This window comes from Rhinoraja longicauda, chromosome 8, assembly GCF_053455715.1.
Source record: "Rhinoraja longicauda isolate Sanriku21f chromosome 8, sRhiLon1.1, whole genome shotgun sequence".
Taxonomy (NCBI): Eukaryota; Metazoa; Chordata; class Chondrichthyes; order Rajiformes; family Arhynchobatidae; genus Rhinoraja; species Rhinoraja longicauda.
The window spans coordinates 67,798,487-67,824,867 of NC_135960.1; the positions used below are offsets into that span (position 1 = coordinate 67,798,487).

A 26,381-nucleotide genomic window follows, 5' to 3' on the forward strand; every position below is an offset into this window, starting at 1 on the left:
TGTCAAAGAGGTGCTGGACATCCTAAGTCATATGAAGCTGGATAAATCTCCCAGGCCTGATCAGATACACCAAGGACACTGTGGGAAGCTAGAGAAGAAATTGCAGGAGCCCCAGCTGAGATATTTGGATCATCGTTAGACCTGGTTGAATTGCTGGTTGACTGGGCGGTGGCTAAAGATGTGGTTCTATTTAGGAAGGGCTGCAAGGAAAATCCTGGGAACTATAGACCAATGAGTCTAACATCTGTGGTGTGCAAGTTACTCAAGCAGGTTCTGAAGGATAAGTTACAGATACATTTGGATGGACAGGACTATTTAGGGGCAGAGAGCATGATTCTATACATGTTAGGTCGTGTCTCATGAATGCGATTGAGTTTTTTGAAGAAATAACCAATCAGGGGACCAGGGCAAAGACATAGACATAGTCAATATGGACTTCAGCAAGGGCTTTGATCAGGTTCTGATCATGTGCAAGGCATTTATTCACAAAATGCTGGAGTAACTCAGCAGGTCAGGCAGCATCTCAGGAGAGAAGGAATGGGTGACGTTTCAGGTCAAGACCCTTCTTCAGACTGATTCATGATTCATAAGACTGCAGATGACTTACAGCAGGATCTTGTAAGAAAATAACTGCAGATGCTGGTACAAATCGAAGGTATTTATTCACAAAATGCAGCAGGTCAGGCAGCATCTCAGGAGAGAAGGAATGGGTGACGTTTCGGGTCGAGACCCTTCTTCAGATCCTGCTTCAGACAGCAGGATCTTGATCAGCTGGGCAAAAGAACTGAGATTGGCTAAAGGAGTTTAATGCAGATAAGTGGGATGTGTTGCAGTTTAGGAAGTCAAACAAGGACAGGGCCTTCACAGTGAAACCCCAGGGAGTGTTGTAGAGCAGAGGATTCGTGGAGTACTGGTACATAGTTCCCTGAAAGTAGCATCACAGGTAGAGAGGATGGTAAAGAAGTATTTTGGATCACCGGCCATCAGTCAGGGTATGGAGTATAGGATTTGTCATGTTATTTTACAGTTGCACAAGGCATTGGCAGGGCCATTGTTGGAGCATTGTGTTCAGTTTTGGTTACCCTGCGAAAGGAAAGATGTTCTGAAGCTGGAAATAGTGTCGAGGAGATTTACAAGAATGTTGCCAGGACTTGAGGTACTGAGCTCTAGGGAGAGAGAACTTGGACAAACAAGGACTTTACTTTTTAACTTTACTTTAGAGATACAACACGGAAACAGGCCCATTGAGTCCATGCCGACGAGCAATCACACCGTACGCAGACAATAGACAATAGACAATAGACGCAGAAGTAGGCCATTCGGCCCTTTGAGGGTCACAGGCCTACAATTCTCCAGTCTGCAGGAGTCCCTGTAATCATCTCTCTTGCCTCCTTCAATAACCTGGGACATCTAAGTCATATGAAGCTGGATAAATTTCCCAGGCCTGATCAGATACACCAAGGACATTGTGGGAAGCTAGAGAAGAAATTGCAGGAGCCCTAGCTGAGATATTTGGATCATCGTTAGACCTGGTTGAATTGCTGAGTGAAAAAGTTTTTCACTATCTTATAACCTAGGAACAGTTTTACAATTTCACCAAAACCAATTAACCTACAAACATGTACATCTTTGGAGTGGAAGGAAACCGGAGCACCCGGAGAAAACCCATGCAGTCATAGGGAGAACGTACAAACTCCGTTCAGATGGGACCCAAAGTCAGGATGGAACCCAGGTCGCTGGCATTGAAAGGCAGCAACTCCACCATTGAGCCACCGTGCCTCTTTGACTGAAGAAGGCCGAGTGGTGATCTTAGAGGGATGTATACAACCATGGGGGCAATCGATAGGATGAATGCACAGAATCTTTTACCCAGGGTTGGAGAATCGAGAACCAGAACTCCAAGGTTTAAAGTTAGAGGGGAAAGAGTTAATAAGGACCAAAGGGGCTACTTTTGCACTCAGAAGGTGATGGGTGTATGGCACGAGCTGCCAGAAGTAGTAATTGAGACAGGTACCACAGCAGCACTTCAAAGATGCTTGGACAGGTACCTGGATAGGAAACGTGTAGACCAAATTGGTGTCAGAAGGCTCAGAAATGGAAAGGGCAGAAATCTCCAAGCAACAGTGACATCGATGAAGCGATCATCTGCCCCGAGTCAATCATAGCATTAAGTTTCAATAGCGTGTCTCCAAAGCGTGCCGTAATCAGAGCGAGTCTGGTGGAAATAGGAGGGAAATAAACCTTGCTCGCCCATAATCCCTCTCTTGCTGGGGGGCGTTGGCGTTTACCGGGCGAGCAGCGGTGAAGTGACCGGTACCTCCATAGTGGAGACAACATCTCTCCCATATGGAGTGTCAGGGACCTCCACAGTGGAGACAGCACCTCTCCCGTATGGAGTGTGGACCTCCACAGTGGAGACAGCACCTCTCCTGTATGAAGTGTGGACCTCCACAGTGGAGACAACACCTCTCTCGTATGGAGTGTGGACCTCCACAGTGGAGACAACACCTCTCCCATATGGAGTGTGGACCTCCACAGTGGAGACAACACCTCTCCCGTATGAAGTGTGGAGCTCCACAGTGGAGACAGCACCTCTCCTGTATGAAGTGTGGACCTCCACAGTGGAGACAACACCTCTCCTGTATGGTGTCTGTGACCTCCACAGTGGAGACATCACCTCTCCCATCTGCGTGTCTGGCGCTCGGCCTGGCTCAGCCTGGTGCAGCCAATCTGCACAGGCTTCCCCTTCACTGGGTCAGGACCGGGATGCCTGGGGCTTCTTCCTCCCGAGGGAAGTGAGGCAATCGGCTCACTGTGATGAGAGGGGTGTGACGGGTAAGGGCACTGTTTGGGAGCTGCTGATAGCTTGCCTCGTTTTCGCTCTCGGAGACAGTTATCCATCCGGATGGTTACATCAATCAGCGCACACTGATCCGAGGGAAGGTCAATAGACAATAGGTGCAGGAGGAGGCCATTCAGCCCTTCGAGCCAGCACCGCCATTCAATGTGATCATGGCTGATCATTCTCAATCAGTACCCCGTTCCTGCCTTCTCCCCATACCCCCTGACTCCGCTATCTTTAAGAGCTCTATCTAGCTCTCTCTTGAATACATTCAGAGAATTAGCCTCCACTGCCTTCTGAGGCAGAGAATTCCACAGATTCACAACTCTCTGACTGAAAAAGGTTTTCCTCATCTCAGTCCTGAGAGGATCTCCGAGAAGTACTGAAGAAATCCCAAAATCCAAATACAAATGGAACCGCAAGATATAGACCTGGAACCTACAGAATGCAGAATTGGTTAGTCAGCACCCAATTGCTGATGATCTCAGGTATTTATACCAGGTGATAGATTAGGGGAGCAGGTTAAATGGAGGTGTAACGCCAAATAGCTCAGTGGAGGTGTGTGGAAAGGGTCTCAAGTGTCTGAAGGCGTGGCAAGTGTGACATGACGGGCCAAACTTGGGCAAATGGGACTAGTTTAAATGGGGCTTCGGGATTGTTTTTTTAGTTTAGAGATACAGCGCGGAAACAGGCCCTTTCAGCCCACCAGGTCCGCGCCGACCAGCGATCCCCGCACATTAACACAATCCTACACCCACTAGGGACAATTTTTACATTTACCAAGCCAATTAACCTACAAACCTGTACGTCTTTGGAGTGTGGGAGGAAACCGAAGATCTCGGAGAAAACCCACGCAGGTCACGGGGAGAACGTACAAACTCCGTACAGACGGCGCCCGTAGTCAGGATCGAACCTGAGTCTCCGGCGCTGCATTCGCTGTAAGGCAGCAACTCTACCGCTGTACCAGCATCTGCTGTTCCTTCCGACACATTGACTTATTGTCTCCTCAGCTTCCAAGTTACCAGCCGTTTCATGTCGTTGTTGTTGCATGTCTGGATTTTCTTGGTTCTCGATTTATGCATTGCTCGCTGGAACAGCATGGTAACTTTCCAATGATCACCACAATAGGAACGTAAGTGAAGTGGCAGCTCCACGAAGATCAGACTTGATTCAGTGTTTGCGTGCTTGCTACATTCTGTTTAAATTTATGAATAATCTCGGTCTTGTCCACACTATTTTTTTCCAACTATTCTTTTCCAACTCTGTGCTAGAGCAGATGCTGTTATGTGTTTGTGCCAGCGATGTTGATCAACGAAGATTGCAAGCACAGGTCTGTGTAGATGTTCTCTTCCTGTTTATACATTTGCATAGTCAGAGCTTTGCAAGGGAAAATAGATGGTGTGTAAATTTGACCTCTGCCATCGTGATAAATCGGCCTCCCATAACTCAGGACCAGAGCATATAACCCAGCCAGACGTTACAGAAAAGAGATTTCACAAGGCAAATGTTGGAATAAGGGACATAATCAGTGTTACGGTCAAAGAGAGTATTACGGTCATATTACGGTCACTGTCGTGCGGCACGGTGGCGCTGCAGTAGAGTCGTTGCACTGCAGCGCTTGCAGCGCCGGAGACCCGAGTTCGATCCCGACCACGGGCGCCGTCTGCACGGAGTTTGTACGTTCTCCCCGTGACCTGTGTGGGTTTTCACCGAGATCATCTGTTTCCTCCCACACTCCAAAGACTTGCAGGTATGTAGGTTAATTGGCTGGGTGTGTGCGCAAAATTGTCCCCAGTGTGTGTAGGATAGTGTTAATGTGCGTGGGGATCGCTGGTCGGCGCGGACTCGGTGGGCCGAAGGGGCTGTTTCCACGCTGCATCTCTAAACTAAAGGCGTTGAAGGTCCTGCCGCGTCTGAAGGTAGATAAATCTCCCGGGCCAGATCAGATATATCAGACGACACAATGTGAAAATAGAGAGGAAATTGCAGGAGCCCTGGCTAAGATTTATGAAGCATAATTAAATATAAGCGAGGTGCCGGGAGACTGGAGGGTGGTAAATGTTGTGCCTCTATTCAAGAAGGGCCGCAGGGGAAAGCCTGTGAGCCTAACATCTGTAGTTAGAAAGTTACTGGAGAGCATTCTGAGGGATAGGATATACATCTATTTAAATGGACAAGGGCTGATTAGGGTCAGTCAGCATGGCTTTGTACGTGGGAGGTTGTATCTTACAAATCTCACATTTTGAAAATGTGTCTTATAAAAGTCGATGAGGGCAGAGCTGTGAATGTGGACTTCAGCAAAGCATTTGACAAGGTTCCACATGGTAGGCTGCTGTGGAAGGTTGGATCGAATGGGATCCAAGGAGAGATAGCTGAATGGATAGCAAATTGGCTCCATGGAATGAAGCAGAGGGTGATGGTGGAAGGTTGCTTCTCGGACTGTGACTAGTGGTGTGCCTCTGGGTTCGGTGCTGGGCCCGTTACTGTTTGTATAAACAATAGACAATAGACAATAGACAATAGGTGCAGGAGGAGGCCATTCGGCCCTTCGAGCCAGCACCGCCATTCAATGAGATCATGGCTGATCATTCTCAATCAGTACCCCGTTCCTGCCTTCTCCCCATACCCCCTGACTCCGCTATCCTTAAGAGCTCTATCTAGCTCTCTCTTGAATGCATTCAGAGAATTGGCCTCCACTGCCTTCTGAGACAGAGAATTCCACAGATTCACAACTCTCTGACTTAAAAAGTTTTTCCTCATCTCCGTTCTAAATGGCCTACCCCTTATTCTTAAACTGTGGCCCCTTGTTCTGGACTCCTCCAACATTGGGAACATGTTTCCTGCCTCTAACGTGTCCAACCCCTTAATAATCTTATACGTTTCGATAAGATCCCCCCTCATCCTTCTAAATTCCAGTGTGTACAAGCCTAGTCGATGAATTTTGAATAGATTTGAATAGACACTTGAATAGATTAAGTGTCTGCCCCTCATTGCCTTCCATTTGGGAAAGAGCAGATGCCAAGAATTAAACAAAGCGGGTCCCACAGTTTCCTTTTAATTGTCCGATGCTCTATTCACCAGAAGCCAAAGAATAAATTCCCCGAATCATGACCGAAGAAGGCGTCGACTGGACGGGGAAAATGTCGAGCTGAATGCGTTATTTTACATGTTAGAGCTCCATAAATAAGAGGCGGGAAGACTCAGCTGGGAATGGTGGCAGGGGCGGACTAGTAGTGGCAAGAACGAGACATCTAGATAGGCACGTGCGTATGCAAGGAATGGAGGGATGTGGATTATGCGCAGTCAGTGGAGATCGGTTTACCTTGACATCATGCTCAGCATAGACATTGTGTGGTGAGAGGCCGGGTTTCTGAACAGCACTCTTCTGTGTTCCATGTTCACTTAGACTTTTGAATGCGCTGTGTCTTAAATACCAGGGAGCGTACTTCACTGCCCTCGATGTCTTTTACATTCTGTCTTCTACCAGAGGAGCTAGTGCCAGTTCAAAAATGTCTGCCATCACATCTGGCAAGACAAGCTGGTCCCAAGTGATTAGCTGTGATGTCTTAAGAGGGTTAGTTGCTGGGAAGAGCTCCTTTGATATGTTTGTAAACAAAATAAGTGAATCTGCTCCAATTAGGCAGTAGCTGGCTGGCTTACAGTACAATAATTAATCTCTCGAGAGGAATACTTATGTTTGAAAGTACTTCATAAGGCTGTGTAAAATTTCTCCTCAGCAAAATTAGCAATGTAAAATTCCGAGAGAGAGAGAGAGAGAGAGAGAGAGAGAGAGAGAGAGAGAGAGAGAGAGAGAGAGAGAGAGAGAGAGAGAGAGAGAGAGAGAGAGAGAGAGAGAGAGAGAGAAAATATGTCAGTCTTCATTGTCCATGCATGTGTCAAGAAAAATAGGGCAAGTTATCGATGTGGGCTCAAGTATCAATGTATCATTCTGCATACGCAATTTCAGGGAGGCAAAGTGAAATGTGGGAAAGTATATTTGTGCTGAGTCCTGAAAGTAATTCTACCGGATATTTTCAGATAAAGATTATAAAGTTGCATTTATCACGCCTGGCGATGAAAGCATTTATTCCTTGAATGATCCTTTCCTTCTGAAGAAGGGTCTCGACCCGAAACGTCACCCATTCCTTCTCTCCTGAGATGCTGCCTGACCTGCTGAGTTACTCCAGCATTTTGTGAATAAACACCTTCGATTTGTACCAGCATCTGCAGTTATTTTCTTATACTTTCCTTCTGCAGGGCGTTCCTGGAACTCCCGGAGACTTTGGAACAAAAGGAGAGATGGGTTATAATGGCCCACAGGTAAATCCATTGTACCCGATTCTTCAATGCATTAATTCGTCCACAAGGGATTTTTTAACGCAGCGCTGCCTCCAGACCATGCATCTTGTTCACCTGTTTTGAGCAGCAGAATTCCTGCCTTCTGTCCATGTGGTGGAGCAGAAGGGTCTCGACCCGAAACGTCACCCACTCCTTCTCTCTGGAGATCCTGCCGCCTGTCCCGCTGAGTTACTGCAGCTTCTTGTGTATACATCTTCTGTCTATGCGGTGTTGTATTGTTAACAAGCTCTGAATGTGAGACAAATGTCCACGGCTCATTATATCCATCTTTGTTCCATGGGTTGTAGCTCTGAAGGTGCAGGCATGAGTACAATTACAGGCAACGCACACAGGGGTGGGAGTTAGTGATCGAAGATGAATTTCTTCTTCATGATGTGCCTCCTTGAAGCTCGTTACTATTTCTCTCATACTCCTCAATCTCATACTCCGATGGGCCCAAACCCCTCCTGCATTGGTGCAGAACCCTCTCCTCCCCCCACTACCCCTCCCCTCTCTCCCCACTCCCCTCCCCCTCTCCTCCCCCACTCCATCCCCCTCAACTCCCCCTTAACCTCCCTCCTCCCGCTCCCTCCCTCTTCCCACCCCCCTCCCACCCGCCCTCTTCCAACCCCCCTCCCTCCCGCCCTCTTCCCACCCTCCCGCCATCTTCCCAACCCCCCCCCTCCTTCCCACCCCCCCCCCCCTCCCTAGGAGATAGATTTTAAATGGAAATAACTTTAAAAATATAACACCGATTTCAATGAAGCTTCTTCATTAGCACCAAAGAGACGACGGTGAGTAAGGTGGGCCTAAAATTGTCGCGCTATCGTGTACCGTTTTGGCTGTAGTTCAGGAACAAACAAACAAACAAACGAGAGTTTTAGTATATAGATACTACAACTTTGTGTAGCATACACCGATGAATATGATGTACTCTCCTACAAATATTTCTGGATGAATTTATAGTAATATATATTTGTGGTAATATATTTATTAATATGTCTGTTTCTCTATAGGGTGCTAAAGGACCAAGAGGAAGCTCTATTGAGGTGAATAAAATGTTGTTGATAATAACTGACATTGGAAAGACTGGGCTTGTATTAGACAATAGACAATAGACAATAGGTGCAGGAGGAGGCCATTCAGCCCTTCGAGCCAGCACCACCATTCAATGCGATCATGGCTGATCACTCTCAATCAGTACCCCGTTCCTGCCTTCTCCCCATACCCCCTCACTCCGCTATCCTTAAGAGCTCTATCCAGCTCTCTCTTGAAAGCATCCAACAAACTGGCCTCCACTGCCTTCTGAGGCAGAGAATTCCACACCTTCACCACTCTCTGACTGAAAAAGTTCTTCCTCATCTCCGTTCTAAATGGCCTACCCCTTATTCTTAAACTGTGGCCCCTTGTTCTGGACTCCCCCAACATTGGGAACATTCACTGGAGTTTAGAAGGACGAGAGGGGATCTTATAGAGATGTACAAAATTATGAAAGGACTGGACAAGCTAGATGCAAGAAAAATGTTCCCAATGTTAGAAACGTAACATTGGGGGAGTCTAGAACCAGGGGCCACTGTCTAAGAATAAAGGGGGAGGCCATTTAACTGAGGTGAGAAAACTCTTTTTCACCCAGAGAGTTGTGAATTTGTGGAATTCTCTGCCACAGAGGGCAGTAGAGGCCAATTCGCTGGATTAATTTAAAAGAGAGTTAGATAGAACTCTAGGGGCTAGTGGAATCAAGGGACATGGGGAGAAGGCAGGCACGGGTTACTGATTGTGGATGATCAGCCATGATCACAATGAATGGCGGTGCTGGTTCGATGGGCCAAATGTCCTCCTCCTGCACCTATTGTCTATGTTTCTACGTTTCTAACATGTCATTTGAACTTTGTTACATTATAGCTAACACCTTTTTCACTTTTTCAATGTTCTAGTCATGTGGACTTGTTAAGCAAATCAAAGACACATGCCGTAAGTATATTCAACAATGAATATTAACTTGAAGCATATACATTCGGCTATTTATAACTAGGTAAAACTCATTGTCTTTCCTTTTCTGTTGCCCCCCTGCAGCTTGCTGTTATGGTAAGTTCTTCACTTTACAAAAAAAAAGATTATATTTCAGATAATTGACTCAAAGTCTGAAAGTAAAGTTCATTCTTTTCATTGTTCACATTAGGTGCAGGTGGGTGCCCTGCATATCCGACTGAGCTGGCCTTTGTGGTCGACACGTCCAACTCCAAAACTGCGAATCAGCTCCTGAACACCAAGAACGCAATCCTCAACATTGTTCAGGAACTGAACATCGTCGAGGGCAACTGTCCTAAGGGAGCCCGAGTTGCCATCCTGACCTACAACAGTGAGATCGTCACCGAGATCCGATTCAGCAGTGCCCGCAATAAGCGAAGCCTCGTCGAACAGATCAAAAACCTTCAGTTCGTCCCGTCGAGGAAAGTCTCGAGTATTGCAGACGCGATGAACTTTGTGGCGAGGAACACATTCAAGAGGGTGCGAAGCGGCTTTTTGATGAGAAAAGTGGCGGTGTTCTTCAGTGACGGACAAACCAAGCCCAGGAACCTCAATGATGGCATAACAAAACTTGCCAGTGGGAACATCATCTCTGTCTACCTCTCACCCAGAGAAGATAGTACCCTCAACAGAGCACTGCAGGTCAGATTCCACTTTCCTTCTGCTCTTTGATAAATGGTACTCGGATCCGCTGAGTTGCTAAAGGGATCGGGGTATGGAGAGAAGGCAGGTACAGGTTACTGAGCTGGATGATCAGCCATGATCATATTGAATGGCGGTGCAGGCTCGAAGGGCCGAATGGCCTACTCCTGCACCTATTTTCTATGTTTCTATGTTTCCATGTTACCCCAGCATTTTGTGTCTACCTTCGATTTGAACCAGCATCTGCAGTTATTTTCCTGCTCTCTATTCAAAAGTGTGACAAATCAGACAACTCAAGCTGGAGATCGCTGCCTCATAGCACAGGGCAAGGTCATAAGTGATGGGAGCAGAATTAGGCCCCATTCGGCCCTTCGAGTCTACTACGATGAAGATGGACACAAAGAGCTGGAGTAACTCAGCGGGACAGGCAGCATCTCTGGAGAGAAGGAATGGGTGACGTTTCGGGTCGAGACCCTTCTTCAGACTGGTTAGGGATAAGGGAAACGAGAGATCTAGACGATGATGTGGAGAGATAAAGAACAATGAATGAAAGATATGCAAAAAAGTAACGATGATAAAGGAAACAGACCATTGTTCGCTGTTTGTAGGGTGAAAACGAGAAGCTAGTGCGACTTGGGTGGGGGAGGGATGGAGAGAGAGGGAATGTCGGGGCTACCTGAAGTGAGAGAAGTCAATGTTTATACCACTGGGCTGTAAGCTGCCCAAGCGAAATATGAGATGCTGTTCCTCCAATTTGCGTTTAGTCTCACTCTGACAATGGAGGAGACCTTGGACAGAAAGGTCAATGTGGGAATGGGATGGAGAATTAAAGTGTTTAGCAACCGAGAGATCAGGTAGGTTCAGGCGGGCTGAGCGAAGGTGTTCCGCGAAACGATCGCCCAGTCTGCGTTTGGTCTCGACGATGTATAAGAGTCCGTATCTTGAACAATGGATACAGTAGATGAGGTTGGAGGAGGTGCAAGTGAACCTCTGCCTCACCTGAAAGGACTGTCGGGGTTCCCGGACAGAGTCGAGGGAGGAGGTATAGGGACAGGTGTTGCACCTTCTGCAGTTGCAGGGGAAGGTACCTGGGGAGGGGGTGGTTTAGGTGGGAAGGGATGAGTTAACGAGGGAGTTGCGGATAATCCTTTCTGTCCTCGGTCACCTCTATTGTCAGAGTGAGGCTAAACCCTACAAACAGCTTACAATGGCCTGTTTCCTTTATCATCGTTACTATTTTGCAAATCTTTCATTCATTGTTCTTTATCTCTCCACATATCATATCATATCATATATATACAGCGAGGAAACAGGACTTTTCGGCCCACCAAGTCCGCACCGCCCAGCGATCCCCGCACATTAACACTATCCTACACCCACTAGGGACAATTTTTTACATTTACCCAGCCAATTAACCTACATACCTGTACGTCTTTGGAGTGTGGGAGGAAACCGAAGATCTCGGAGAAAACCCACGGTCACGGTCACGGTCACGGGGAGAACGTACAAACTCCTTACAGTGCAGCACCCGTAGTCAGGATCGAACCTGAGTCTCCGGCGCTGCATTCGCTGTAAAGCAACAACTCTACCGCTGCGCTACCGTGCCGCCCTGTCACCGTCTATATCTCTCGTTTCCCTTATCCCAAACGTCTGAAGAAGGGTCTCGATCCAAAACAGCACCCATTCCTTCTCTCCAGAGATGCTGCCTGTCCCGCTGAGTTACTCCAGCTTTTTGTGTCAATCTTCGGTTTAAACCAGCATCTGCAGTTCCTTCTTACACGAATCTACTCCGCCATTCATTCATGGCTGATCTATCTCTCCCTCCTAACCCCATTCTCCTGCCTTCTCCCCATAACCCCTGACACCCACACTAATCAAGAATCTATATATCTCTGCTTTAAAAAATATCCATTGACCTGGCCTCCACAGCCTTGTGTGGCAATGAATTCCACAGATTCACTACCATGTGACTAAAGAAATTCCTCCTCATCTCCTTCCTAAAGGAACGTCCTTTAATTCTGAGGCTGTGACCTCTTGTCCTACACTCTCCATTCCAAGGTGCATTCTGCCTCTTTACATAGTTTGTCCCAAGGACCCATTCAAATACTTTCCACTTTGAAACATCTACCTTTAATGCTGTGGAATACCAGAAGCCTTTTCTCATGTTAATTATAAATGATGTCGAATTGGATAGGCCTTTACATATAAAGTCCCAGCCTTAAAAAAAAATACAGATGTCTGTGGGTTATTTTGTTCATCGTTTACACCCATTGGTAACTAAGGTCACATTTTCTTACTTGTGGACCATCTAGCTCTGTTCAGGAAGATCAAAACAAAATATATCCACATTCTGCAAAATAACTCTACAAACTGGATAGGGACTCTCCACTTTATTTCATGTAGTTATTTCCAGCTAAATGCTTTTACGCTATATTTCTTCCACTTCCATTAATTGATATCACTCCTGATTGTTAATGGTTTTTATTCCCCACATCATATTCGGCATCAATATTCTTAAACATTTGAGATCATTCCTCTCAGATCTTCAACCACCTTTTCACTTTTTTTCCATTGCCTGTTCGGTATCATCTCTGTTAGAATTTCTTTTAAATTGGAACCTTAGTAAAGGCTTCCCTTTGTGCCACTTTTCAGCTTTAAGAATTTGAAACTAACACCGCTGATAGTCTGATCAGATCCTTATTTGCCTTCAATGTTAGAACGTTTGTTTGCCGGGCTATGAAGGCACACATTACAGGATCATGTGTCTGTTAACATCTGTTTAGTGTTCGGACTGTTAGGTTAGTCTAACAATAGACTTCATTAGTCAGGGGGGGTTATGGTGGCGCAGTCCTGACCACAATTCTGACCACGGGTGCCGTGTGTACGGCGTTTGTATGTTCTCCCAGTGACCTGCGTGGGTTTTCTCTGGGTGTTCCAGTTTCCTCACACGTACAGGTTTGTAGGTTAATTGGCTTTTGGAAAAAATTGTAAGTTGTCCCAAGTCTGTGTAGAATAGTGTTGGTGTGCGGAGATCGCTGGTCGGCGCGGACTCGGTGAGCCGAAGGTCTTGTCTCCGCGCTGTATCTCTAAACCAAACTAAACTAATCTCAAGGCCTTGAGCATTTTCACTCTTCATCAGCAGAAGATGATTCATAGCTTTAAGTCCACATCCAGAGAGATTGATTTTCCAGAACCACTTTGCAATAACCTGAGTTACTTTGCATGCACATCTTCCAATTGCATAAACGCCGATCAGCCAAAACATTATGACCACTGACAGATAAAGTTAATCACATTGATTATATTGTTACAATGGCACCTGTCAAGGGGTGGGATATATTAGGCAGCAAGTGAACAGTCAGTTCTTGAAGTTGACGTGTTGGATGCAGGAGAAATGGGCAGGAGTAAAGACCTGAGCGACTTTGACAAGGGCCAAATTGTTATGGCCAAACGACTGGGTCAGAGCATCTCTGAAACGGCAAGGCTTGTGGGGTGCTCCCGGTCAGCAGTGGTGAGTACCTACCGACAGTGGTCCGAGGAGGGACAAACCACAAACCGGAAACAGACAGGGTGTTGGGCGCCCAAGGCTCATCGATGCGTGAGGGCAACGAAGGCTATCCCATCTGGTCCGAACCGATAGAAGGTCTACTGTGGCACAAGTCACAGAAAATTTCAATGGTGGTCACGGGAGGAATGTGTCACAATACACAGTGCATCGCACCCTGCTGCATATGGGGCTGCACACGGAGGTCATCAGAGTGCCCATGATTTTAGATTTTTAGAGATACAGCTCAGAAACAGGCCCTTTGGCCCACTGGGTCCGTGCCGCCCATTAACATTATCCTACACCCACTGGGGACAATTTTTACATTTGCCCAGACTAATAACCTACATACCTGTACGTCTTTGGAGTGTGGGAGGAAACCGAAGATCTCGGAGAAAACCCACGCAGGTCATCATGTTTTGGCTCATCAGTGTATACATGGAAGCAGGAATGAAATGATCTGACTGTGTTAATGAGATACTTTCTGGATCATCATGTTAAAGGATGGTGTCTGTCAGGATTGGGTTGGGTTACATAAGGAGATGAGGCTGTTTTGATTGATAGAAACATAGACAATAGGTGCAGGATTAGGCCATTCGGCCCTTCGAGCCTGTACGCACCGCCATTCAATATGATCATGGCTGATCATCCAGTTCAGTATCCTGTACCTGCCTTCTCTCCATACCCCCTGATCCCTTTAGCCACAAAGCCACATCTAACTCCCTCTTAAATATAGCCAATGAATATCTGGTGATCAAATAGTATCTGGTGATCAGGATTTTTTGCTTTATGAACTTTCACTATGTGAGGAGAGGGGGTGATCTTGTTGGTTGACTGTTCTTTCTCATTCCTATCTTTAACTAGAAAAATGATGCCGGAACTTCACAGTTCTTTGTTTTCCGTAATGACAACGACACACTCAGTAAGGTGATGGCATGCCACATATGTTTAGGTATGTACCAAGTTCTTACAATCCTTTCAGATTCTTGTTTGAAATATTTGGTGTTTCACTGCAGTTTTATCATATCGTGATGAAATATACCACCCAGATATTTTTCCATTTCAATGGTCCCCCCCCCCATTCCCAATGAAATGTTTGGCTCATTTCGAGGGAATTCCAGGGATTCATACTGAAGAAATGCTTATTTGTTAAGTGTAACGATCTTGGAAGAATGCATCACTCTGCAAGGAGGTCATAGCACATCGTTGAATAGGCAGCAGCTCTGGAGAGAAGATTATTAAGGGGTTGGACACGTTCGAGGCAGGAAACATGTTCCCAATGTTGGGGGAGTCCAGAACCAGGGGCCACAGTTTAAGAATAAGGGGTAGGCCATTTAGAACGGAGATGAGAAAATACTTTTTCAGTCAGAGAGTTGTGAATCTGTGGAATTCTCTGCCTCAGAAGGCAGTGGAGGCCAATTCTCTGAATGCATTCAAGAGAGAGCTAGGTAGACAATAGACAATAGACAATAGACAATAGACAATAGGTGCAGGAGTAGGCCATTCAGCCCTTCGAGCCAGCACCGCCATTCAATGCGATCATGGCTGATCACTCTCAATCAGTACCCCGTTCCTGCCTTCTCCCCATACCCCCTCACTCCGCTATCCTTAAGAGCTCTATCCAGCTCTCTCTTGAAAGCATCCAACGAACTGGCCTCCACTGCCTTCTGAGGCAGAGAATTCCACACCTTCACCACCCTCTGACTGAAAAAGTTCTTCCTCATCTCCGTTCTAAATGGCCTACCCCTTATTCTCAAACTGTGGCCCCTTGTTCTGGACTCCCCCAACATTGGGAACATGTTATCTGCCTCTAATGTGTCCAATCCCCTAATTATCTTATATGTTTCAATAAGATCCCCCCTCATCCTTCTAAATTCCAGTGTATACAAGCCCAATCGCTCCAGCCTTTCAACATACGACAGTCCCGCCATTCCGGGAATTAACCTAGTGAACCTACGCTGCACGCCCTCCATAGCAAGAATATCCTTCCTCAAATTTGGAGACCAAAACTGCACACAGTACTCCAGGTGCGGTCTCACCAGGGCCCGGTACAACTGTAGAAGGACCTCTTTGCTCCTATACTCAACTCCTCTTGTTACGAAGGCCAACATTCCATTGGCTTTCTTCACTGCCTGCTGAACCTGCATGCTTCCTTTCATTGACTGATGCACTAGGACACCCAGATCTCGTTGAACTCCCCCTCCTCCTAACTTGACACCATTCAGATAATAATCTGCCTTTCTATTCTTACTTCCAAAGTGAATAACCTCACACTTATCTACATTAAACTGCATCTGCCATGTATCCGCCCACTCACACAACCTGTCCAAGTCACCCTGCAGCCTTATTGCATCTTCCTCACAATTCACACTACCCCCCAACTTAGTATCATCTGCAAATTTGCTAATGGTACTTTTAATCCCTTCGTCTAAGTCATTAATGTATATCGTGAATAGCTGGGGTCCCAGCACCGAACCTTGCGGTACCCCACTGGTCACTGCCTGCCATTCCGAAAGGGACCCATTTATCCCCACTCTTTGCTTTCTGTCTGTCAACCAATTTTCTATCCATGTCAGTACCCTACCCCCAATACCATGTGCCCTAATTTTGCCCACTAATCTCCTATGTGGGACCTTGTCGAAGGCTTTCTGAAAGTCGAGGTACACCACATCCACTGACTCTCCCTTGTCAATTTTCCTAGTTACATCCTCAAAAAATTCCAGTAGATTTGTCAAGCATGATTTCCCCTTCGTAAATCCATGCTGACTCGGAATGATCCCGTTACTGCTATCCAAATGCTCAGCAATTTCGTCTTTTATAATTGACTCCAGCATCTTCCCCACCACTGATGTCAGACTAACTGGTCTATAATTACCCGTTTTCTCTCTCCCTCCTTTCTTAAAAAGTGGGATAACATTTGCTATCCTCCAATCCACAGGAACTGATCCTGAATCTATAGAACATTGAAAAATGATCTCCAATGCTTCCACTATTTCTAGAGCCACCTCCTTAAGTACTCTGGGATGCAGACCATCAGGCCCTGGGGATTTATCAGCCTTCAGTCCCATCAGTCTACCCAACACCATTTCCTGCCTAATGTGGATTTCCTTCAGTTCCTCCATCACCCGAGGTTCTCCGGCCCCTAGAACATTTGGGAGATTGTGTGTATCTTCCTCAGTGAAGACAGATCCAAAGTAACGGTTTAACTCGTCTGCCATTTCTTTGTTCCCCATAATAAATTCCCCTGCTTCTGTCTTCAAGGGACCCACATTTGCCTTGACTATTTTTTTCCTCTTCACGTACCTAAAAAAAACTTTTGCTATCCTCCTTTATATTATTCGCTAGTTTACCCTCGTACCTCATCTTTTCTCCCCGTATTGCCTTTTTAGTTAACTTTTGTTGCTCTTTAAAAGAGTCCCAATCCTCTGTCTTCCCACTCTTCTTTGCTATGTTATACTTCCTCTCCTTAATTTTTATGCTGTCCCTGACTTCCCTTGTCAGCCACAGGTGTCTCTTACTCCCCTTAGAGTCTTTCCACCTCTTTGGAATAAATTGATCCTGCAACCTCTGCATTATTCCCAGGAATACCTGCCATTGCTGTTCTACCGTCTTCCCTGCTAGGGCCTCATTCCAATCAATTTTGGCCAGCTCCCGCCTCATGCCTCTGTAATCCCCTTTGCTATACTGTAATACCGACACTTCCGATTTTCCCTTCTGCCTTTCCATTTGCAGAGTAAAACTTATCATGTTGTGATCACTGCCTCCTAATGGTTCTTTTACCTCTAGTCCCCTTATCAGATCAGGATCATTACACAACACTAAATCCAGAATTGCCTTCTCCCTGGTAGGCTCCAGTACAAGCTGTTCTAAGAATCCATCTCGAAGGCACTCTACAAACTCTCTTTCCTGGGGTCCATTTCCAACCTGATTTTCCCAGTCTACCTGCATGTTGAAATCTCCCATAACCACCGTAGCATTACATTTTTGACACGCCAATTTTATCTCCTGATTCAACTTGCACCCTATGTCGAGGCTACTGTTTGGGGGCCTATAGATAACTCCCATTAGGGTCTTTTTACCCTTACAATTTCTCATTTCTATCCATACTGATTCAACATCTCCTGATTCTATGTCACCCCTTGCAAGGGAATGAATATCATTCCTTACCATCAGAGCAACCCCACCCCCTCTGCCCACCTGTCTGTCTTTTCTATACGTTGTATACCCCTGAATATTCAGTTCCCAGCCCTGGTCCTCTTGTAGCCATGTCTCAGTGATCCCTACAACATCATACTTGCCCATGACTAACTGAGCCTCAAGCTCATCCACTTTATTTTTTATACTACGCGCATTTAAGTACAACACTTTAACTTCTGTATTTACCTCCCCTCTCACATCGTTCACAATTGGCCCTGCCCTTAATTTCTTTTCCACTCTAGAACTTCTGTTCCCATTCTTCTGAGAGTCTTTTGCAATATCTCCTGTATTCCCTTTTACCTCATCTTCATATTCACAATTTGTTAACCCCTCCCCCCCACTACTTAGTTTAAAGCCACAGGTGTCACACTAGCAAACCTGCCTGCCAGAATGTTTGTCCCCCTGCTGTTAAGATGCAACCCGTCCCTTTTGTACAAGTCACCCCTAGCCCAGAAGAGATCCCAGTGGTCCAGAAATCTAAATCCCTGCTCTCTGCACCAGCCCCTCAGCCATAAATTCATACCCTCTATCTCTCTGTTCCTGGTCTCACCAGCACGAGGTACCGGTAGCAGTCCAGAGATAACTACCTTCGATGTCCTACTTCTCAGTGCTTTCCCCAACTCTCTAAACTCCCGCTGTAGCACCTCCTTCCTCTTCCGCCCGACGTCATTCGTGCCCACGTGCACAACGACTTCAGGTTGATCGCCTTCCCTCACTAGGATTTTCTGAAGCCGGTCTGTGATGTGTTGAACCCTGGCACCAGGGAGGCAACAGACCATCCTCAAGTCCCTCCTGCTGCCACAGAATCTTCTGTCCGTCCCTCGGACTATGGAGTCACCGACCACTACGGCTCTTCCAGACTTCGGTCTCCCCTGTCAAGTATCCTTGCCAACAGGTCCGCCACTCGGACTGGAAACGTCTTCTGCCCCGACAGTTCCCAAGAGGGTATACCTATTTGCAATAGGCACAGCCACTGGGGTCTCCTGTAGTCCACGTCCACTCCCCCCTGAAACAGTCTCCCACCTTCGCTCGACCTGGACCCTTGGCGTGACAGCCTCACAATAGGTCCTGTCGAGGAAACTCTCGCATTCTCGGATGGCCCTGAGGTCATCCAACTGCCTCTCCAACTCCACCACACGTCCCTTCAGGAGCTGCACCTGGACACAGTTCTTGCAGGTGTAGCTCCCAGAAGCTCCAGCGACGTCCCCGTCTTCCCACATCCTGCAGGAAACACACCGCACCAACTTTTCCGCCATCACCTTGTGCCTATAACCAGCTCTGGCTTAAAACAATCGTATCCTCCTCACCTCAGCCTCCTCGCCGAAGACTAGCAGCCAAAGACTCGCACTTTTCTCACTGGGCACTTCCCTCACTGGGGGCTGCACCTGAACAGGGCTGCACCCTTTTGCAAGTATTGCTTATATCCCAATTAAATTGCCTGATTGTCCAATTTACCTGACTTCTCACTTAAACTACTTTACTGCTCAGCCAACGGGCGTCCTTGCTCTGCTCCCGGACTTTTCAAATTGCCTACTAGCTTCCTTTTGGCGCTCTTTTTAAACTGCCTGCTCAACTGTGATTAGCACTTACTTTACTGCTCAGCCAACGGGCGTCCTTGCTCTGCTCCCGGACTTTTCAAATTGCTCTTAAGGATAGCGGAGTCAGGGGATATGGGGAGAAGGCAGGAACGGGGTACTGATTGAGAATGATCAGCCATGATCACATTGAATGGTGGTGCTGGCTCGAAGGGCCGATTGGCCTCCTCCTGCACCTATTGTCTATTGTCTATGCCATAGCACATCGTTGAATAGGCAGCAGCTCTGGAGAGAAGGAATGGGTGACTTTTCGGGTCAAGACCCTGCTTCAGGCTGGGGGGGGGTCAAGGGAAAGGGAAATGAGAGATATCAATGGAGATGTGGAGAGGTTATAGAACAAATGACCTTTCATTTATTCTATATCTCAGTCTATACCCCCTGTTTCCCTCTCCCCCGGCTCCCAGTCTGAAGAAGAGTCTCGACCCGAAACGTCATCCATTCCTTCTCTCTGGTGCTGCTGTCTGGCCTGCTGTTCCTCCAGCATTTTGTGTCTATCTTCGGTTTAAACCAGCATCTGCAGTTCCTTCCAACTCCTAGTAGAATGGTACACTATATGTGAAATATATTGTGGGAGTGCACTATATTTCATATCACAAATTAATATCTGATTTGGTACCAAAATAGCAGTCATCTTATACACTGGGTCCATGATCACAATTATTTTTGTTAATAGACAATAGACAATAGGTGCAGGAGGAGGCCATTCGGCCCTTTGAGCCAGCACCGCCATTCAATGTGATCATGGCTGATCATTCTCAATCAGTACCCCGTTCCTGCCCTCTCCCCATACCCAGGGCCGTCTTAACGCATGGGCCTGATGGGCACTTGCCCGGGGCCCCACGAGCATAGGGGCCCCATGCTGATCTGTGTATGTTAAGTGACTTGCAATAAATAAATACTACTTTAAAAATGTAGGTTCAATAAGTGCTTTTTTCGCAACATTTTCGGTCCCTAAGTGCTTCTCACAGCGATCTGTTTCGCAACAATTAGCTCCCTAAGTGCTTTGCTTTTCCATCCCTAAGTGCTTCTCACAGCGATCTGTAAGTGCTTTTCGCAACAATGTAGCAACCCAAGTCCATCGCTTTTCGCCGGCACAACGGGGGGGGGGCTGGTAGGGAAAGGGGGGTGGGGGAGAGTAACGGTAGGGGCCCCAGTACACTGCTTTGCCAGGGGGCCCATAATGCTGTAAAAACGGCCCTGCCCATACCCCCTGACTCCACTATCCTTAAGAGCTCTATCTAGCTCTCTCTTGAATGCATTCAGAGAATTGGCTTCTGAGGCAGAGAATTCCACAGATTCACAACTCTCTGACTGAAAAAGTTTTTTGAATGGTAAAAAGTTTTTCCTCATCTCAGTTCTAAATGGCCTACCACTTATTCTTAAACTGTGGCCCCTGGTTCTGGACTCCCCCAACATTGGGTTAATTTAAAATCTATTGCACAAACGAATCTTTGAAATTCACGTTCAATCTTCATTGGTGACAAATTATTAAAATGTGGGAGTTTATAATATATAATATAATAATAATAATATAAAGATATAATAATATAATATAATATATCCAGAGGACATAGGTTTAAGGTGAAGGGGGAAAAGATTTAATAGGAATCTGAGGGGTAACTTTTTCACACAATGGGTGGTGGGTGTATGGAACAAACTGCCAGAGGAGTTCCCAACATTTCCCAACATTTATGAAACAGTTAGACAGGTAGATGGATAGGACAGGTTTGGAGGGGTATGGGCCAAATGTGGGCAGATGGGACTAGTGTAGCAGTGACACATGGGCAAGTTGACCCGGAAGGGCATGTTTCCACCCTGTATCACTCTAATTATTTATTATATTATATAATAAATGGAATAATCATTATTTTTTTTCTTCCTGTGTAGATGATTGTGAGGTCAATACAGCGTGTGACAGTAAACTCTTCCGAAGTAAAAGGTCAGTGGAACCCACTGATGTCGACTTGGATATTGCATTCATCTTAGACAGCTCAGCGACCATTAACCCAACCCAGTTTGTGGAGATCAAGAGATACATTACCTATGTGGCACACCAGTTGGAGATTAGCCAAGACCCTGCAACCTCCAACCATCAGGCTAGGTTAGCCGTGGTCCAGCACGCACTGTATGATTCTCAAACGAATAACAGCCTTGATCGAGTGAAAACGGAGTTCTCTCTCACTGACTACCATTCCAGCCAAGACATTGGAGAATACATTCAGAACAAGATGACACGGCTGGAAGGGACAAGAGCAACTGCTCACGCTGTTGAATGGACCGTCAAGAATATTTTCGAGAAGGCACCCCAGCCAAGGCAATTCAAGCTCATTGCCCTCATGACCACGGGAGATCTCCCGCAGGCCGAAATGGAGCGGCTGGAGACGGCCGTCACGGACGCCAAATGCAAGGGCTTCTTCTTTGTTATATTCAACATGTTTCAGGAGCCCAACAAGCAGGACCTCATGAACCTGGCAAGTGAGCCTCGTGATGTGTACTTCAAGTCAATTAACAAGATCTCAGACCTCCACAGCGAAGATGTGTTGAGGTTTGCACGCCTGCTCCCTAAGTACATCAGGGGTAAGTTGCAGACACTCCCGCACGTTCACTGCTGGTTTAGTTCAGTTTAGAGACACAGTAGTGCAGATACAGGCCCTTCGGCCCACCAAGTCCACACCGACCAGCGATCCCCGCACACTAACGCCATCCTACACACACCAGGGATAATTTACACCAACCCAATTAGCCTACAAACCTGTATGTCCTTGGAATGTGCGAGGAAACTGAAGATCTCGGAGAAAAACCCACGCAGGTCACAGGGAGAATGTACAAACTCAATACAGACAGACCCGTAGTCAGGATTGAACCCGGGTCTGCTGCCGCTGTAAGGCAGCAACTCTACCAATGTGGCACCGTGCCCCTTGGCAAGAGGACCATAAAGTTCCCTGAAAGTCCCTCACGACCATTTATTCACAGTTCCCGATCATCCATCTTGGAATAAACTTCACTGCATAAAACTCACTGCAGCACTGGTGAATGAAAAATAAGACCCAGGTTCAGTTTTTATTTTGGGTGCTGTCTGTGTGGACTTGCACATTATCCCAGTGATCGTGTGGCTTTCCTTCAGCAACTCTGGTCTCCTCCCATATCTCAAAAATGTGTGTGTCGTTAAGTTAATTGGGTACTGTAAATTGCTCAATAGTTTGTTGACGAATGATGGAATCTGCGGAAAATTAATTTGATTATTGTAAACGGGTCATTTTGATAGTCTGTAGGCCTGGGGGGGGGGGGGGGGTCAAAGGATTCATCTCTGTGCAGTCTGTCTCTGTGGCTCTCAATATCATTTGCCACCCTAAGCTATGCTATTCAGATGAAAAGCACATGGTTCACTGGTGCTTTTATTGTCACATGTGCGAAGTGCATATTTTCTTTCCATAGACAATAGACAATAGGTGCAGGAGTAAGCCATTCAGCCCTTTGAGCCAGCACCACCATTCAATGTGATCATGGCTGATCATTCTCAATCAGTACCCCGTTCCTGCCTTCTCCCCATACCCCCTGACTCCGCTATCCTTAAGAGCTCTATCTAGCTCTCTCTTGAATGCATCCAGAGAATTGGCCTCCACTGCCTTCTGAGGCAGAGAATTCCACAGATTTACAACTCTCTGGGTGAAAAGGTTTTTCCTCATCTCCGTTCTAAATGGCCTACCCCTTATTCTTAAACTGTGGCCCCTTGTTCTGAACTCCCCCAACATTGGGAACATGTTTCCTGCCTCTAACGTGTCCAACCCCTTAATAATCTTATATGTTTCAATAAGATCCCCTCTCATCCTTCGCAGGTGGTCAGTAACTAGCTATTTAATTGCAATCCCCATCTCCAAACCAGTAGGCATATTGCATGTAGTACTGCAATAAAAGTAATTCATTTAAGCATTTCTAAGAAAAAAAGAATAGGGTACACGAGATATTGAATACAATGATAAAGCATAAATGTAATTGGAATGACGATGCAATAGCTGAGATTAACTAACAGAAGAGCCTGTGATAATTGAATTATTGTACAAGAGTTCATTTCACTACAGTGTTGGCGGTGAGAGTGGAGTGTAAACTTGGAGGAATAGAAAGCAAACATTTTGTCGTGCCTATTTGCACAGTCAATGGGTGCAGTTCCATTTCGAAGCAAAAGCTTTGTATTATTTCACATACTTGTTTATTTTCTCCATAGAGTGATAGTCATAGAGTGATACAGTGTGGAAACAGGCCCTTCGGCCCAACTTGCCCACACCGGCCAACAATGTCCCAGCTACAAACATGTCCCACCTGCTATGCATTTGGCCTATTGTCTATTGTCTATCCCTCCAATTTACCACAGGTCCATTTCCCCCACACCACTGTTGTGCTTTTTCCTATTACTCTCAGAGATGCTGCGTTTGTGGTGAAAGGTGGTTCTCCTCAGGTGATTGATATCCTCTGTCCGTACTTTGCCCAGAGAGTGAGACCATGATTCAACCTGGGCAATTTGCTAGCTGACTGTGACAAGCTCCACACAGTCGTTCCAGCTTTATCTGCACTCAGCGTTTGAAGTTTTCTGAAAGGATTCCTCTGTACTCGTTAGGTTTGGAAAATATTGTTGAGCAGTGGGTTCCCAACCATCTGTTTGAGATTAGATAATGTAACACAGGTCAGAAATTGGACCATTGGATTATTTTTGTCACGTTGGTTCAGTGCATGCTTCTATACGAAATTCAGTGGAAGAAGTGGCCTGGTTGATTCCCTAATAGCAATGTTTAAGCACCTGACAAAAGATGGTCTTTCCTTCCAGCTGAGAATGCGTTCCACTTGTCCGAGGAGGTGCAGAGACGATGTGGGTTGCTCCAAAGTGACCAGCCAAGTGAGACGTTTGGCAATGCTGACCAGCAGGTGTAAGTAGACACAATCCAAGAACTCTTTACAGCCCGCATTTAAAACCATCTCAGCAAGACTAACGTTTTTCCTTTCTTTTGTGTGTGTCTAGCTTAACCGATGTTCCATTGGCTGCAGACAAACTTAAGGGTGAGTTATTGCTGCTGTTATTTGAGACTGAAGAAGGGTCTCGACCAGAAATGTCATCGAAACATAGAAAATAGGTGCAGGAATAGGCCATTCGGCCCTTCGAGCCAGCACTTCCATTCAATGTCTGACCATCCACAATCAGTACCCCGTTCCTGCTTTCTCCCCATATCCCTTGATTCCGTTAGCCCTAAGAGCTCTATCTAACTCTCTTTTGAATGCATCCAGTAAATCGGCCTCCACTGCCTTCTGAGGCAGAGAATTCCACAGATTCACAACTCCCTGGGTGAAAAGGTTTTTCCTCATCTCAGTTCAAAATGGCCTCCCCTTTATTCTTAAACTGTGGCCCTTGTTTCTGGACTCCCCCAACATGGGGAACATGTTTCCTGCATCCAGCTTGTCCAATCGCTTAATAATTGTATATGTCACCCATTCCTTCCCTCCAGAGATACTGCCTGAGTTACTCCAGTTTATTTTGTGTCTATCTTTGGTTTTAAACCAGCATCTGCAATTCCTTCCTACGCATTTGAGACTCTATGGTCCATTAACGAAAACAACAAGCTACCTGCGTGTTTCCTACGTGGTCACTTTACAGGACTTCAAAAGTACACAGGTGAGAGAAGGCAGGCGAGTCTACAGGTCCCATTGAGCCTATTTCACTTCGCAATAAGATCAGACCTCCTGATCACCTGTGGACAGCCCACCTTCTCCTATCAACATTTCAAAAGCAAACCTTCGCATCTCTCTTTGTTGCTCTGACTGAATTTAATTCCCTCAGTGTTCCGGAAGGATCTGCAGACGCTGGTTTAAACCGAAAGACCGACACAAAAAGCTGGTGTAATTGCACTCTTTCTTGAATGCCCTAAATACAAGAATTCAATAGTGACAATAGAATATTGATCAGGTTTGCTATAAAGGGTGAACCTGCATGGCCATCCACAACCTTTTGTATCCGCCATCTTTCCCATTCCTCCACCCACCAACCCCCCCTCCCCATATCTCCAATCCCTCCTCCCACAACTTTCATAGCAGCTAAAAATACCAAGACTCCAGGTCTAATATACCAACATCAAAGACCAGAGGATGAAATCTGGATGTTTTTCTCTCCGTGTTTAGCGGCTCGCCTTTATTTGTGCAACTATATCGATCAATTGAGCACTAAAAGGTGAGTTCTTAAACTCTTAAAACCTTAAGCAAACCACCTTCTTGGAACCGAAGAATTATGGGTAGGTGAGAGGACGGACGTGCCCAACGGACAGCAGAACTACCCATGCATTTGGCAGTAAAATAAAAACTCCAGTACTAGTTGTGGTACTGTTATAGACAAAAAATGTGGCAACGCTGGTTCGTGTCCATTTCATACCAGTGGATTTATAGGATAATGACGCAAAGATTTCAAATGTACAGAGTCTACAGAATCTTAAACGAGACTTTTCCTAGCATCATTGTTTGGATCAAAATGATATGTTCTTACTGTGCACAAAAAACCTTCAAAGGATGTTGCCAGCTCAGGAGGGGTTGAGTTAAAGTGAGAAGCAGATTTGTTTTAGAGATACAGCACAGAAACTGGCCCTTCGGCCCACCAAGTCCGCACCGACCAGTGATCCCCACACACTAACACTATCCTACACACACTAGGGACAATTTACACATACACCAAGCCAATTAACCTACAAACCTGTACGACTTTGGAGCGTGGGAGGAAACCGAAGATCTCGGAGAAAACCCACACAGGTCATGGGGCGAACGTACAAAGTCCGTACAGATGGCGCCCGTAGTCGGGATCGAACCCGGGTCTCCGGTGCTGAGAGCGCTGTAAGGCGGCAACTCTACCGCTGCGCCACTGTGACCGCCCTTGTCTAAGGCAAGAGTCGAGATCTGACCTTTCATCAGATTGTCTCAATGACTATCAACTCATCAGTTGTCTAGGACAATTTTCCCTTGAGCACAGGAGGGTGAGCTGTGACCTTATCAAGGCAAATAAAATCATCGGAGGCATGGATAAGGCATTTAGCCACAGTCTTTTCCATGGGTTGGATGAGCCAAAAAAACTAGAGGACATCGTTTTAAGATGAGAGGGGAAAGATTTTAAAAAGGACCCGAGAGGCAACTTTTCACAATCAAAGTGTCAAGTCAAGTCAAGCCAATT

At 46.3% G+C, this 26,381-nt stretch overlaps 1 protein-coding gene across 1 annotated transcript in view; it reads left to right on the top strand.

Annotated features, from left to right (window-relative positions):
- Nucleotides 1–26,381, top strand: part of LOC144596371 (collagen alpha-3(VI) chain-like) — a 168,660-nt gene that overhangs the window by 123,037 nt on the left and 19,242 nt on the right. The window contains exons 19-29 of the mRNA XM_078404627.1: nucleotides 3,853–3,974; nucleotides 6,249–6,390; nucleotides 7,100–7,162; nucleotides 8,197–8,229; nucleotides 9,115–9,151; nucleotides 9,254–9,265; nucleotides 9,360–9,850; nucleotides 14,259–14,346; nucleotides 21,074–21,763; nucleotides 24,006–24,105; nucleotides 24,198–24,235. Of these exons, the coding sequence (XP_078260753.1) occupies nucleotides 3,853–3,974; nucleotides 6,249–6,390; nucleotides 7,100–7,162; nucleotides 8,197–8,229; nucleotides 9,115–9,151; nucleotides 9,254–9,265; nucleotides 9,360–9,850; nucleotides 14,259–14,346; nucleotides 21,074–21,763; nucleotides 24,006–24,105; nucleotides 24,198–24,235 (1,816 nt within the window). The remainder of the gene's footprint in view (nucleotides 1–3,852; nucleotides 3,975–6,248; nucleotides 6,391–7,099; nucleotides 7,163–8,196; nucleotides 8,230–9,114; nucleotides 9,152–9,253; nucleotides 9,266–9,359; nucleotides 9,851–14,258; nucleotides 14,347–21,073; nucleotides 21,764–24,005; nucleotides 24,106–24,197; nucleotides 24,236–26,381) is intronic.